This window comes from Mobula birostris, chromosome 6 (assembly GCF_030028105.1).
Source record: "Mobula birostris isolate sMobBir1 chromosome 6, sMobBir1.hap1, whole genome shotgun sequence".
Taxonomy (NCBI): Eukaryota; Metazoa; Chordata; class Chondrichthyes; order Myliobatiformes; family Myliobatidae; genus Mobula; species Mobula birostris.
Genome location: NC_092375.1, coordinates 149,955,031 through 149,971,594, shown reverse-complemented (window position 1 = coordinate 149,971,594; position 16,564 = coordinate 149,955,031). Strand labels below are relative to the sequence as shown.

Genomic DNA, 16,564 nt, shown 5'->3' with positions numbered 1-16,564 from the left:
AAGTCGGTGTCTTCGACCTCCAGAAAATGGTCCACAGCAGGGGTGATTGGTCAAGTCCGTGGCCTAAGGTAGAAGGAGATGAGTTATTAACTTCAGACTTTCTGCATAATCACTCAAAGAGTTGAACTGCACGTGCATGTAACAAGAGCTGTATAACTCATCTCCTTCTACCTTAGGCCGCAAACTTTTCAATCACCCCTGCTGTGGACCAATTTCTGGAGGTCCAAGACGCTGATCTCTACAAAGATGGGATCCGTATCCTCCATGACCACTGGACTAAGTGTGTAAATATAGGAGTGGACTATGTTGAAAAATAAATATGCTAGGTTTTCTAAAATTGACTCGTTCTACCTTAAGCCATGAACTTATCAAGCACCCCTCGTATAGTAATGGTTTATCAGTGAGGATCCATGTGAGAATTCTGGCAATATTATTCATGCTATACTATATAGTTCATTTTCAACAATTGCAGTAAGAATGATATTGTCATTTAGCTGATCCTGTGATCTAATCTGGGAGGTGATGGCAATAAAAACTTGGAAAGCTCAACACAATTAATCCAAATAAATCTTCAACTACAATTTCTTATGTAATTATGAGACTAATTAATTGCCTTTGGACAACAAGTATATGTTTACATTTTAAGTATTTTTAAATGAGATATGCAGTAATACGTAGGCAACAAACGTTTCATTTTTTTTAATATAGTTTATTTCAAAATGGTGTTAAATGCACTTACGGCCTGTCCATAATTTCTCTTACATAGGTGATGGTAAGCTGCCTTATTGATCATTTGAAGTCTGTAAAAATACTAGGGCCATCCTGTGATTAGAGAGCTCCACTGTTTGACCCATTAGTAACAAAGGAATGACAATATATTTCTATGTCAAGTTCAAAATTGGCTTAGCTTGGGCATAAAGTCAAATTGTTATAATGAATGCACTCATTTGAATTATTGCTGCAATTATACTAATGTCATTGACTCATGACAAGTCAATGACTTTTTTTCTGTAGCCAATTAACCACCTTTAATAACACTATATTTCATTTAAGGAATGTTCATGCAATTATACAGTGTGGTATGTGGTATTGACTTATTTCCTTGCCTCCTTCATTGCTATCTGTAGAAGTCATAAAATAACACAAGCATCTTGCTGTATGAAAGTGTTTGAAACTTCCTGCAAAACCTCATTTCCTGTGTTTTCTTTAATGAAAGCAGAGACTGTTGTGCAAACATTATTTTTCCAGTATTAGAAACATCCTTTAAATGTGTGATCAATAAGAATCAATATTAAAGCAGTACATAAAACTTGACCATTCAAGTTGAAAGTAGGTATATCTTTAGATGTTCGGATAATGGGTCTTAAATATTTGTATAATGTACACTATTTTATGACAGTGTTGACTACTAATGAATGCCTAATTTTGGATTAAAATGGTAACAACTGTGAAAATAAAGGTTTTGATGTCTTGTATTTTAACTTAACGTGAGTTCTTTGTTTCCTGTTGTGTCATGCCAGATCAAAAATGGCAACAATGTTCAGGTAACTGAGGAAAAAGTAAGATCTACAAAAATTCACAGTGCTTAATTAACATAATATAAATTACAATGGATAAGCATCATAAACAGTTTCTAGAATGTGGCCCAATCCTTATGTTTGTAATAACTATGTCCTTCATTATTATATATCTATTGATTTGTAGTTACCTCAAATGATCAAGTTGTGAATGTATATGATTTGTATATTGTTTGCGAAGACATTTGTAACTTCACACTGAAATTGTACTATTTTTCTTTACTGACATGCTATAGTAAAATAAATACTTAAAATTTGAACAAAAGCATATTGTCTCAGATTTCTTAAGATAGTTGTCAGTTAAATTTGAAGCGACTTATATGCCGTTTACAACGTATTTTAATTTAGACTTTAATGATTTTTGTAGTGATAATTTATGTAACTTGAACAAACCATTGGGTTATAAATGTTACTTGAAGCCTTTGTATTGTCCTGTCCCCAGGGCATTCATTGCCACTTAACAATCATTTTAAATTTTTGATGTACAGTTACTTATTGGCAAACAGATGAATTGATAGAGAATGAAGAACAATTACATAACTTGTCCAGGTTGTTGTTGCTGAAGAAAGAACAATTCCTTGTTCTTGTTGAAATAGCTCAAGGAGTTTTCTTTTAAATGCACAAATATAGGTGACTGCTCCCTCAGTCTGCCATTTCATCCAAAAGGATAGCAGCATTGGCAATACAATTTCATGATTAGGGTCAAGCAGACACAGGGAAGAACAACATCAGAGGAATGGGCTAGCAACTGATGTAAGGTAGGAATTGAATGCAGATGATTTTTGAGTTCCTTTTCAGCACTGATTGCAGGTGGGCTGTGAAGATAAACATAATGTGTTCACCTACATCACTATTTGCCACTAAAGATGGCGAGAAGGACCATTATTGCTGTGAATGTACTCAGCACGCAGAAAGGAAAAGTGACAAATAATCCCAAGCCAAGATAATACTTTGCATGGAGGTAATGTCGCAAGTTTAACCGTTGAACCTTTGAAACTTGGAAGTAATATGTTACCCATGATATCTCTACTCTGTCCATCTGGGAAGTAGGGAGGAAAGAGCCTTTTCGTGTAATTCTGAGGAAGCCCGGATGTAATGCTGGCACCCATTTCACTGACAGCGCGCACTACAACACCATCGCACTAAATGTTCAGTTCAATGCATAGATGGGACAATCAAGTGCACAATGAGAAACCTTTTTATAAGGCAAATAGGAAATGTTCTCTAACACATAGATCTGATTCATCAAGGCAACATTCTTTATTGCGTTAAGAATGTCAGTCAGTCGGTCACTGAGAAAAGTGGATAAACCACTTGTTGACAACTGCAACTTAGGGCATGAAAGTATGGCCTGAAACCATTGCTCTATTTTGGCCTTTGAGCTTAAAATACAAGAAAAAGGAGGAGTAAGTCAGCTGGCCACCCAAACTGATCCTCCTTTCAAGGGATTATGATCTTTGTCCTCAGTTCCTTTTTCCTGCTTGATACCTTTACTCTTGATTCCCCATTTGATTTAAAGTCTCAATGACTCTGTAAAAATTAATCACAATATTCAGTGTACTTAATGTCATAGCATCAGAAGAATTCAAAATGTTTAGAGCTCTTTGAGGAAAAAAACCTTTTCTTTCCAACTTAAATGGTTAACATGAGATCATGCCCTTTGGTTCTAGACTTCTTCAGTAGGGGAAAATATCCACACAAAACATAAGAAAGAAAATCTAGTGACTGTGGCTTTCAAGCCTCCAGGGCACATATTTGTTCAAGAGGCCTTGGAAAATATGTGAATACATTCTCCTAATTTGTACATTGTTATGTTCATTGTTAATTTGCTGCAGTTGGAACAGAAGACTTCAGGCTGAAATTGCTGCTGGAACATCATGTGAACAGGATATTTATAGGTAGATTTATTTATAGAAATCTACAGCACATTACAGGCCCTTTGGCCCACAATGTTTTGTCGACCATATAACCTAATCTAGAAACTGCTTAGAATTACCCTAATGTATAGCCCTCTACTCTTCTAAGCTCCGTGTACCTCTCTAAGAAGCTCTTAAAAGACCTTATTGTATCCGCTTCCACCACCGCCACCGGCAGTGCATTCCACGCACCCACCACTCTCTGTGTGAAAAACTTATCTCTGACATCCCCTTGGTATCTATTTCCAAGCACCTTAAAACTATGCCCCCTCGTGTTAGCCATTTCAGCCCCGGGAAAAAGCCTCTGACTATCCACACGATCAATGCCTCTCATCATCTTATACACCTCTCTCAGGTCATCTCCCATCCTCTGTTGCTTCAAGGAGAAAAGGTCAAGTTCACTCAACCTATTCTCATAAGGCATGCTCTCCAATCCATAGCTATGTTTGTACATAGCTCTATTTGGCTTATAGAGTGCTGTCAATCAGCATACCAATGCATTAGACTTCTCCTTTGCAAACTTTAAGCATGAGAATGACTTCTGTGAGAAGAGTGAATCTGGAGAGTTGAGGTCTTCTCAGACCTGCATGAAGATGGCAGAGCTCATGATGTCCACAAGGTTCCAGATGGCTTCCATCTTGTAACACACCTTCTCCTCCGGACTGCTATCATCACCTCACTGGTGATGTTTTCTATGCTCTCTGATCACCCAGCCTACAACTCCAGTCATCTTTCGCACCACAAATCCGTGCTGTTGTTCCGTTCTGGTCTTATGGTAATCTCAGCCAGTGGATACCAAGCAGCTTACTCTGATGCCAAGTGACTGGCCCATGTAACCATAATTCACTCCCAATGATCGCAGCTTTCAGTACCTGGCCCCTCTCGTCTCCACCAACCATCTATCCCAACCCCTGGAACACTAGTCATATTCAGTGCACCGGGGAGTTAGTCCATCTCACAGCAGCTGTTGCCTTCAAGATTTCCTCTGCTTTTCAAAGCAACACACAAAATGCAGGTCGGGCAGCATCAATGGAGAGGAAGAAACAGTTGAGGAGGTCAGAAGCAAGAGTAGCTGCAACTACTAAAGTGAAAGTGTTTAGGAAGCTGAAAGGTCTGAACGTAGGTAAGTCACCTAGACCAGATGGACTACACCCCAGGGTTCTGAAGTAGGTAGCTGAAGAGATTGTGGAGGCATTAGTCGGCATCTTTCAAGAATCACTAGATTCTCGAATGGTTCAGGGGACTGAAAAATTGGAAATGTCACTCCACTCTAAGAAGAGATGGTTACAAAAGACAGGAAATTATAGGCCAATTAGTCAAGTATTATTAGGAAAGAGGTTTCGGGTTACTTGGAGGTATGTTTTTCTCTGCCCTGAAGATCTGTTGGAATTCTTTGACAAAATAAGAGGCAGTATAGACGGAGAGTGAGTGGAAGTTGATTACTTGGATTTTCAGTAGGTCATTGACAAGATGCCACAAATGAAGCTGCTAAACAAGTTAAGAGCCAATGATATTACAGGAAAGATACTAACATGCATAGAAGATTGGCTGACTGGCTGGAGGCAAAGTGTGGGAATAAAGGGGGCCTTTTCTGATTGGCTGCTGGTGACTAGTGGTGTGCTGCAGGAGTCAGTTTTGGGACTGATTCTTTTCATGTTATATGTGAACATAACATGATGAAAGAATTGATGGCTTTGTGACCAGTTCTGTGGATGATACAAAGATAGGTGGAGGGGCAGGTAGTGCTGAGGAAGCAGAAAGTCTGCAGAATGATTTAGACAGATTAGGAGAATGGGAAAAGAAATAGCAGATGGAATATAGTGTAGGGAAGTGTATGATCATGTATTTTGGTAGAAGGAATAAAGATGTAGACTATTTTCTAAATGGGGATTAAATTCAGAAATCAGAATTGCAAAGGGACTTGGAGTCCCTGTGCAGGATTCCCTAAAGCAGGGGTTCCCAACCTGGAATCCAAGGACCCCTTGCTTAATGGTACTGATCCATGGCATAAAAAAAGGTTGGGAACCCCTTTCCTAAAGGTTAACTTGCAGGCTGAGTCAGTGGTAAGTAAGACAAATGAAATGTTGGCATTTATTTTGAGAGGACTAGAATATAAAAACAAGGATTTAATGCTGAGGCTTTATAGGGAATTGGTCAGACCCCACTTGGATTATTGTAGGCAGTCTGGGCCCCCTATTTAAGAAAGGATGTGCTGACTTTGGAGCGGCGCAAGAGGAGGTTCATGATAATGATCCCAGGAATGAAAGAGTTAATGTATGAGGAGTGTTTGATGGTTCTGGGGCTATACTCTCAGGAATTTAGAAGAATGGGGGCAGATCGCTTTGAAAACTATTGAATACTGAAAGGCCTAGTCAGAGTGGATGTGGAAAAGATGTTTCCTATAATAGGGAAGTCTGGGACCAGAGGGCACAGCCTCAGAATGGAAGGATGTCCCTTTAGATCAAAGGTGAGGAGGCTTTTTTTTAGCCAGAAGGTGGTGAATCTGTGGAATTTATTGTCACAGACAGCTGTATGGTCAAGCCATTGGTATATATACAGCAGGGGTTGATAGATTCTTGATTAGTAAGAGTATCAAAAGCTACAGGGAGAAGGCAGGAGAATGGGGTTGAGAGGGATAATAAATCTGCCATGATGGAATGGCAGAGTGGACTTGATAGGCCAAATGGTCTAATTCTGCTCCTATATTTTATGATCCTGTGGTCTTATCCCATGCATATTGCGAGGAAGGTGGTCATATATTCAGACTTGAAGTGCATTAAGGTCAGCAAGTCCACGGTATGAGACCCTTCCTCAGGAGTCCTGATGTGCTTGGCCTGCTGAGATTCTCCAGCATCTTGTGTGTGTTGCTCAGAATTCCCAGCATCAGCAGAATCTCTCATGTTTATGCTTTACAATATTTGCAATTTTCTACATCCTTATTGCTCAGTAATATATTAATTCAGAGCACAAGCAGCAATCGACCAACACATCTTTGATCCAAATATGTTACTTCTGGATCAGAAGCAGAAGAATCATTGAAAAGTTTGTCCAGCGATGGGCCAACGTTCCCCAAAGCTCTTATCACCTGTGCCGCTGTGGATATGTGTGGCCTGTGTCTGTGCACCCGGGGGAGCTGAAATCCATGAATTGCTGCATTGTACAAGTGTCACTTTTAAACAAGGTCTCCTGCTGTGAAAGGTTGGACAAGAATTATGTTGATAAAGCCAAATGGATGTGGTTAGGAATAAGGTACCTTGCTAACCTGACAATATTCTTTTGACAAACAAGAGAAAATCTGCAGATGCTGGAAATCCAAGCAACAAACACAAAATGCTGGAGGAACTCAGCTGGCCAGGCAGCATCTATGGAGAAGAGTACAGTTGATGTTTCGGGCTGAGACCCTTCAGCAGCATAGTCTTTTGACTTTGTTACTCTGGACGACAGAATTATGTAGATGCTTACTTGGACAGATACAGAGCAAACAGTCTAATACAATACATATCTTTGCTCTAACAGTGGCTGCAGTCTCCCTCATACTCAGGTCAACTAACGGAGCACCTCTGCGATGGTAAGTACAACCACCTTGTCTATTCTACCATCCATCTACTCCTGGCTCCTTTATCTGCAAGGCAAAGGAAAAAGTGACTCTCATTGTGTGGCCAGAAAATGGCTGCCATGGCAGAGCCTGTTCAATGTGCCTGCATGTGCTTGTGTGCCTGTAGTTATATGTGTATGTGCAATGGGGTCGTCTGTGTCTAGATGGGTATATGCATGTGTAATTTATGCTATGCAATGTTGAAGCAGTGCTGGCTTCATTTGATGGGCTTTGTGGGTTAATACAGCAACTTCGAAAGGACTGCTTTCCTGGCCCTGTTGCCAGGCCCTTGCTCCAAGTATCTCTCTAGGAACCTCCTCATTTTCAGTGCCTCAGCTCAGTACAGAGTGGCCTTTGTGCTTTCCTGGATAAATGGTGCATCCCATAACTACTGGGATACTGAGAACACAACGTGTAAACCAAAAAGCTCATTCACCTCTCTCTTGAAGCACCATTCCTGTCGACTCACTTAAGAAATCTCAAAATGGCTTCCAAGAGTGGTGTGATCCTGTAGGCTCTGAAGTCCTATTGTTTAGCGGAGGTCAGTTCCAATGGTGCACAGGATTGGTTTACTAAGAAGTAGCTGCTATGTAGACATTGAGACAATAGTACACTAGGTGTAGAAGTATTCCCATGGGACGGATTACACCTGTACTGCAGTTTATACTTTTATTCAAGATTCAAAGAAATCCTAAGCCCTGATATTCTAAGCACTGTGTTATGTGCATACTTACAGCCCACTTTGCCACGGCAGGCTTGGTCATCATTAGCCAAAGATTGATATTATTGCACCGTATGCCACATACATGCAGTGTGCATGCATAATTAGTATGGAACCATGCAGAGCACTGCATGTGAGCCTGAGGCAATTTGTAAGGGTGTAATTAAGATACACGATCTACACTGCACACAGCGGAGCCTGTGATGCCAAGGACTTGACCAAAACTATCAGGTTTCTTGGCTTGCATGCAATTTATTCTGCAATATTCAAAAAAAAAGAGGCCTTTAATGCTGTACAGATGCCGTTATGAGGTTTGAAGAGCATTAACATTTGTAACCACGTATTAAAATTACTTGAGAGAAGATCTAACAGTTCTATGGCATTTCACCATTTTCAAAACCAATGGACGGCTATCTGCATTGAAGGTATTCGAGGGAATATTGTTGATTGGGTTTAACTTAAATTATAATAACAAGACCTGAAGAAAGGCTCTCTTTCTATGCTTTCTTTGTTGAAGGCTGCAAACTTGGACAAGTTAAGCACTGCAGTTTGCTCAAATTAATAAAGGATTCAATGAACTCCAGTTTTACGCACTGAATTCACAAAAATTTGTTTGTATATCCCTTCCTGCCAAATTACAATTGAAATAAAATCCAAAATAGTTTGATTTATTTTGTTGATTGATTTATTTCCCCAGCAAGCTTAAAACCTGCTGTTCTGACCTGTTGTAACTTGCAATATAAAACAATTTAAAGAGCTCAGTTAACTCAAACAGCATGTGAATAAAATGTAATGATAACTCAGAGCCAAGTTAGAACCTAAGATTAAATCACACTGACCCTCTCCAGTGAAGTGCTCCCTCAACACTTCCAGTGCACAGCTCTCAGAGAGAATAATGATTCTATCTCCAAGTTAAAATCTGCTACATGTGTGATAGTGAGTAGATGAATTTGAAAAGTGTGTGAGATTTATATGTATTTATAGGGTGAAATTATAAAATAAAAAAAAGTTTCAATGAAAAGAAAGGTCTGAATATGTTTTCACAACCTGCAGATCAGAGTATTTTTCTAGTTCAAAGTTTCTGCTGCTGAATCATAGACTAATAAGTCAAAAGTCAACTTGTGTAGATTGTTTATATGTAGATTTTATTGTGAGTGTTGTGCAGATTGTTTATTTAAGTATATATTTTAAAAGAAAGTGAAAAATTGATTTGGAGATGCATCCAAATGTGCACACTAACATCAAAGCACCATATACCAAGGCCAACATATGGTATTAACACTTCTCTCAACGATATAAAGCAATCAGAAAGAATAGATAACTTGCCCATATAAATTCAAAATAAGAATCTCCAACTAAAGATGTTTAGAGAACAACTGAAGCCTTTTAAACAGAAGACTAAGTTAAAATTAGCCTTATTACTACAAAGGCTGATGTTTCTTGGATGAGGAAAGAAATTCGATTGGAAGAGTTTTGTAAGAAGTGATGTCATAAATCTCACTTTGATAGAAAGAGATTTGCAGCACAGAAGGAAGCTATTTGGCTGATTGTATCTCTGCCAGCTCTTTGCTGAAGCTATCCAATTCTATTCCCAACTGTGCTGTCCCCACAACCCAGAATTTTTCTATGCTTCACATATTTATTCATTTCAAATGATATTGTGATTTCTACTGACATGCTGTCTGAGTTAGACTCTACATTTGTCTTCACTCTGAACTTGTCCCTTCACCTCCAAGAGAATGCTTTTAAACTGTTAATTCTTTGTCAATGATTCTTTGGTCAAAGGGAATAATTATTTTTCCAGCTTATCGAAACGTGACTTGGTGAAACCTTAATAAATGACATTTTGCTTTCACTGCCCTCATGAACATAGTTCCCATATCTGAAGTTATTCATCATAAAGTAATGTAGACCAATTATAATGCAACACAAGATCAAAATATTAAAAGTTTTGCAGAAGAAGAGATAAAATAAGCCAACAAAATTGTGAAGAAAGATTTGCAAGGAATGTTGAATGATGATATGTTTTTTTAGAAAGAAATTTTTAAAGGAAAATGAGACCAAATTGTTGTGTGGTGGATAGTGAAGATGGAGTTGTAGATCGATGGACTGACTGGATGGGGAAAGAAGAGCAAGTGACTCTTCAGCCTGGAGAGGTGTGAAATAATCAAACAAGACCACTAAGTGGTAGGGATCTTAGAGATAGAAAAGCATACATGGACAGATTTGGAAGGTATCAAAGTAGTAGATAAGGTGATTAAGATGGTATTTGGGATGTTCTCCTTCGTTGTCCAAGGCACAGAATAAAAGAACGAGGAAGTCAAGCTATGCAAAGTGTTTTGATTAGATCATAGCTGAGGTACTGTATAGACTGGTCAACTATTTAGAAGAAGGATATGATGGCTCAAGAGAGAATATTCAAAGGATTTGTTATGATATTGCCAAGACTAGAAATTTTTAGATACGTGGAAAGATTTTCTTAAAGGAGTTGAATAAAATTATAAGACCTAGATGAGAGTGGGAAGTAATATTTTCTCTCAGGTCAAAAGCAAATGGTATTTATTTGCAGCAGTATCCTTTGCACAGCAAGTGGTGAAGTTCTGGAGCTCACTGATTATTAATGTGGGGGAGGTAGGAATTCTCACTACATACATAAAGAAAGTGGGAGAGCACTTTGTGTGTAGGAAGCAGCAGATGGAGTCTGAGACAATTGCTGCATCTCTCTGTCCCCATTTCAGGAATCAGACCAGCCACACAGATCCTCACACTCCCATGGCTACCTGACTCTCCATCCTCTCAGCCTGCCTCATATCAGGGCCCATTTCTCTCCCCCAGTTTCTTTCTCTCTATATTGCATTCATTCCAATGAGAAGTTCTTCCATACTGGTGCCTAAGGAATGTCGTCCTTCTTGAAATGTTGTTTCTGCTTTTCCGTATCTCTATTTTCTGCAGGTTTTCTCCCCTTTCTCTAGAACAGAAGAATAATGGAGTTTCCCTGGTACTTATCTTCCATGACACCAGCCTTCGCATTCAACATAAAATTCTGTGCAACATCCACCAGCTTCAACATGATCCAGAAACGTCTTGACCTCCCCTCTCTCCGTGTGTCTTTGTGCCTCCTTGGCCCTCTCTTGCATCTGTAGATATCAGTCCCGCTTTCCCACTGAATCCGAGGAGATGCAGCATTGTTCCACTCACCTCTTCCCTTCCCTCCAACACAGGCCCATGCTTCACTATTTATCAATGCTTCTTACTACCTAATCTATCTTAACCTATCTCTACGTGGGCTATTGCCTTATAGCGCATTTCTTCCCTTTTCCCCGGTTCTGCCTTAACCTTCTGAGGAAGGGCTGCAGCCATGAAAATCTGACTGATTACTCTGCTGCTTGATTGGCTGAGTCCCCCAGCAATTCTGTTCTCATTTCAGACTCCACCATCATTGCTTTGCCTTCGTCTCAAGAGCCTTTTTACTTTTGTGTATAGCTCTGCACAAAAGGCCAAATGGCAACATCTTTGATGTGATTCTGTGATACCGTGAGTACAACACCAGTAAACACAGGCTCCATTTCCCAAGCATGCACAATCCCAATGCTCAATCATGTCAATACAGAAATAAATGTCACCACAAAATAAACATCCCACACCAATAAGAGAAAATCTGCAGATGCTGGAAATCAAAGCAACACACACAAAATGCTAGAGGAACTCAGCAGGCTAAGTACCATCTATGGAAAAGAGTAAACAGTTGACGTTCTGGGCCGTTTGATTTCTGATGAAGGGTTTCAGCCTGAAACGTCAACGGTTTACACTTTTCCACAGACGCTGCCTGGCCTGCTGAGTTCCTCTAGCACTTTTGTGTGCATTACATCCCACACCAAGTTAGAAGTAAATTCTTGCTGTTCTGTGTACAAATGACAACTTTATTCTTGTGTGTGATCCTTCATACCATTCTCTGCTAAGGAGATCCCCTGCCTTGGCACATGGGTGGCAGGAATGAGTAGGGGCTGCCAATTTTTTAGTGCTGGCAGTAGTGGCAAATGTCTGTGGCAATTTCACAGTTTGGTGCCAGGATGCCGGTCTGCAAACTGCACCGTCTCAGCACACAGGAGTAGGCAGGCCTGTCTGGCTTACCGGCAAGCAACAGTAAGGGCATTGATGAAGTTGCAAGCGTAGGTAGAGCAGTGTCCTTTTCATGGGGGAAGCCTGCCTGTGCTTAAAGGAACCACAGGGTCTCCTTCAGAGTTGCACTAGCAATCTGTTGGAGGCCTGACTTCGTCTGAAGTCTTCTAATGAGTCCTTTGCAGGAGAACCCGTGTATGGTCACCTGAAATCCACCTACTAATGTGTCTCATGTGGATTCCCTACTTCTTTGCCATCTTTTAAATTAAATGCAGATGTCATTATTCCAACTGGTGACAAGCGCTGCGAATGCCAGTAATGCTGTAATACACACAAAACGCCGGATGAAGAGTCCTGATGAAGGGTCTCGGCCCAAAATGTTGACTGTTTATTCCTTTCCACAGATGCTGCCTGGTCTGCTGAGTTCCTCCAGCATTTTGCATGTATTACTTTGATTTCCAGCATCTGCAGAATTCTCCCTTGTTTGTGGTCCAGTAACACTGTGTCTTTGCCGAATCACCTCATGAAACAAGGAGGTATCTAATCATTGAGTCACTTTGCATGGGTGAAATGCCCCTTGCCTATCAGGCAAACATTAAACCTGCACTGACACATTTTATTCTCTCTGCATTCCTGGACAGTCCTGTCCCAGATGCAATCTCTCACCTGTACACTGGGGGCAATTTACACTGACTCCGAAACCGCATGTGTTTGAGATGTGGGAGGAAACGGGAGCACCCAGAGGAAGCCCACGTGGTCACAAGGACGGTATGCAAATCCCACACAGACAGCACAGGTGATCAGAATTGAACCTGGATTGCTGGAGCTGCGTGACAGCAGCTCCACGAAACGTGCCCCTGTCATGCAGTCCCTGCATTACCTGACTAAGCTGCAGCTTCTGACTCTGTGAGATGTTGTGCTAGATGGGAGAAGTGTCAACTCACATTATCTTTGGCTGGAAAATTGTATGACAGCTCTAGCACTGGGGAAGCAGCCTGCAACACATTCTTAACGACAGGAGAGGTACCAGAGGACTGGAGGATAGCCAAAGTTGCTCTGCTGTTTAAAATGAGGCTCTAAACAGAAACCAGGAAATTATAGGCCAGTGAGTCTGACATCAGTTGTGGGAAAGTTATTGGAATGTATTCGAAGAGGCAGGAGATTTAAGTACTTGGGTGGACATGGACTGATTAAGGATAGTCATCATGGCTTCATGCTGGTAGGTCGTATCCAACTCATCTTATTCCTTTTTTTCAGGAAGTTTCCAGGAATGGGGATGATGGCTAGGCAATGGATGTTGTCTACATGGAATTTAATAAGGCACTTGACAAGGTCATGTATGGGAGGTTGGTCAAGAAGGCTCAATTGCTTGGCATTCAGGATGAGGTAGTAAATTGAATGAGACTTTGGCTTTGTGGAAGAAGCCAGAGAGTGGTAGTTAGAGGATTGCCTCTCTGACTGGAGGCCTGTGACTAGTAGATTGCCTCAGGGATTGGCGCAGGGTCCTTTGTTGTTCGTTATCTATATCAATGATCTGGATGATAGTGTGGTTAATTGGATCAGCAAGTTGCAGATGACACCAAAATTGGGGGTGTGGTGGACAGTGAGGAAGGCTATCATGGCTCCAGAGGGATCTGCAGCAGCTGGAAAAATGGGCTGAAAAATGGTAGATGGAATTTAATGCAGACAAGCGCGAGGTTTTGCACTTTGGAAGGACTAACAAGGGTAGGTCTTACACAGTGAATGGTAGGGCACTGAGGAGTGTGGTGGAACAAAGGGATCTGGGAATACAGGTATCTAATTCATTGAAAGTGGAATCTCTAGTAGACAGGGTTGTAAAAGCTTTTGGCACATTGGCCTTCATAAGTCAATGTGTTGAGCACAGAAGATGGGATGTTTGTTGAAATTGTATAAGGCGTTGTGAGGCCTAATTTAGAGTATTTTGGTCACCTACCTACAGGAAAAATTTAAACAAGGTTAAAAGTGTGCAGAGAAAATTTACAAGGATGTTGCTGGGACGGCCTGAGTTATGAGGAAAGATTGAACAGGTTTGGACTGTATTCTTTAGGACATAGAAGATAGAGAGGAGATTTGATACAACATTTGTAGATATATACAAAATTATGAGGGGTATAGATAGGGCAAATGCAAGCAGGCTTTTTCCACTGAGGTTGGGTGGGACTATAACTAGAGGTCATGGGTTAAGGGTGAAAGGTGAGAAGTTTAAGGGAAACATGAGGGGAAACTTCACTCAGAGGGTCGTGAGAGTGAGCTGCCAGTGCAAGTGGTGCATGCGAGATCGAGTTCAACGTTTAAGAGAAGTTTGGACAGGTGCATGGATCATAGGGATATGGAGGGCTATGGTCCCGGTGCAGGTCGATGGGAGTAGGCAGTTTAACTGGTTTGGCATAGACTAGATGGGCCAAAGGGCCTGTTTCTGTGCTGTACTTCTCTGCGACTCTATGATTCTATAAAAACTTTAATTTGTCAGGAGGATAAAGAAATTCAGCATGTCCATATCAACTCTTACCAATTTTCATCCATGCACCATAGAAAGCATTCTGTTTGCGCTCATCACAGCTTGGTATGGCAACCACTGTCCACGTGATCACAAAAAACTAAAGAGAGTTTTGAACACAACTTAGAGGATCTCTGTAACCAGTCTGCCCCCCATGGACTCTGTCTACATTTCTCATTGCCTCAGTAAAGCTCAGTAAATCAAACACCCTACCCACCCAGATATTCTCACTTCTTCCCTCTCCAGTCGGCAGAAGGTGCAAAGGTCTGAAATCACGTACCACCAGGTTCAAGTACGGCTTCTTCTCCACTGTTATAAAACTATTAAATAATTCCCTCTTACGATAAGATGGACTCTTGACCTAATTATGACCTTGTGTTGGCCGTGAAGGAATTAGAATATGGAAGAAAACACTGAACTCGAATGAGTCAAGGACAATGGAAGTAGATAAACCAATTGTCTTTGTTCTTGTCATGTGGTTGAAGGAATGAAGACTGCCATTTTGTGAAACTGGTCCTTAACCTCCATTTTATGAACTGTTTTCTGAGGTGGTTTGCTCAGGAATGCTTTAAAGTGGACACAATGCTTCTCCTGATAATCTGCTGAACGAGAGATAATTTCCAAATAAGGAGTTATTTATGAGAAGTTCTTTGGTAATGTAGAACATGCAGGTTTATGAACGGGGGGGTTCTGGGTCTGATCGAAGTAATCCGAGCTGAGTGGCTGGCTGATTCAGAACAAACAGACATTAATTACAAGTTGATACTTGCAATAAGAGCAATTAGTTGATGCTGACTTGGACCAGAGCCACTGGATGCTGACACATGTTAGCCAGATAGGCTGGAGCCAAAGAGATTGAAACAAAACATGTGAACTGATGAGTGTATAAAAGTGAGAGGCTTCAAAAGCAAAGCAGTGAGCTCTTTGGAGACTAACTATCACAAGGGAGGCTCCCCATAACAGGGGCTGGGAGAAGAAGTATTAATTATTTGGCCAAGGGGAAATGCCCTATTCATTGTTATAAATTGGAGAAGTTACCTGAGTGAGGAGTTGTGACAATAGAATTCATGTTTTAAGTTGTTGGCTCAAGGTTGCTGTAGTTATGTTGATGTTCGTGCAGAAATAATAAATTACAAACTTTGATAAATTCTGATTTGCTTAGTGAACTGCCTAACCTAGGCCAGTTGATAACACTCAACACTTGCACCTTATCTTTTACCTGTACAACACTTTTTCTGTAGATGTTCCATTTTATTCTGCACTCTGTTATCGGTTTACCTTGAACTACCTCAATGTACTGAGAAATAAATTAACCTGTGTGAACAGTATGCAAGACAATCTTTTCACTCTACCTCAGTACTTGTGACAATAATAAACCAATTTCTATTCCTGTTCCAATTCCTTCCACTGTTTTACCCTGGCTGCACCTCAGCAGCAATGACTCAGAAATTGTCCCAAACACAGAAGATTCTACAGATGCCGGAAATTCAGAGCAACACACACATGTTGGTGGAACTCAGCAGGCCAAGCAGCATCTACAGAGAGGAATAAACTGTCGATAGTTAGGGCTGGGTCATTCGTCAGGTCTGAAATGGAAGAGGGAAGAAGGCAGGATAAGAAGGCTGGGTGAGGCTGCGAGGTGAGGGTTGAAATCAGGTAATAGGGAAGGTAGTGGGTGGGGGAGAAACAATGAAGAAGCTGGGAGGTGATGGGTGGAAGAGGTAAAAGAGTGAAGAGAAAGGAATCTGACAGGAGAGGACAGTGGACCATTGGGGTAAAGGAAGGAGAAGGGACACTAGAGGGAGGTGTTGGGCAAGTAAGGAGAAGAAAAGGAGTATGAGGGGAGTCAGAGTGGGGAATGGAATGAAGGGGAAGGGGAGAGAAATTAGCAGAAGTTAGAGAAATCAGTGTTCATGATATCAACGTTGGAGGCTACCCAGTTGGAATATGAGCTTTCGTTCCTCCAACACGAGAGAAAAAAATCCTTGTTGGAGGTCAGGGAGTGAGAGAGTGCTTGCCTTTTTTTTTATCAGTTTCTATTGTTTTGTCATGTTGACCTGAAAAATGTGGGGAAGCTTATGAATATTATGTAATGTTTTGGATGATGTAGGCATCATG

General features: G+C 40.9%; 1 protein-coding gene across 1 annotated transcript in view; it reads left to right on the top strand.

Moving 5' to 3' along the window:
* Positions 1 to 16,564, top strand: part of plcl1 (phospholipase C like 1) — a 342,480-nt gene that overhangs the window by 304,160 nt on the left and 21,756 nt on the right. The window contains exon 7 of the mRNA XM_072261611.1: positions 7,010 to 7,061. Within this exon, the coding sequence (XP_072117712.1) occupies positions 7,010 to 7,061 (52 nt within the window). The remainder of the gene's footprint in view (positions 1 to 7,009; positions 7,062 to 16,564) is intronic.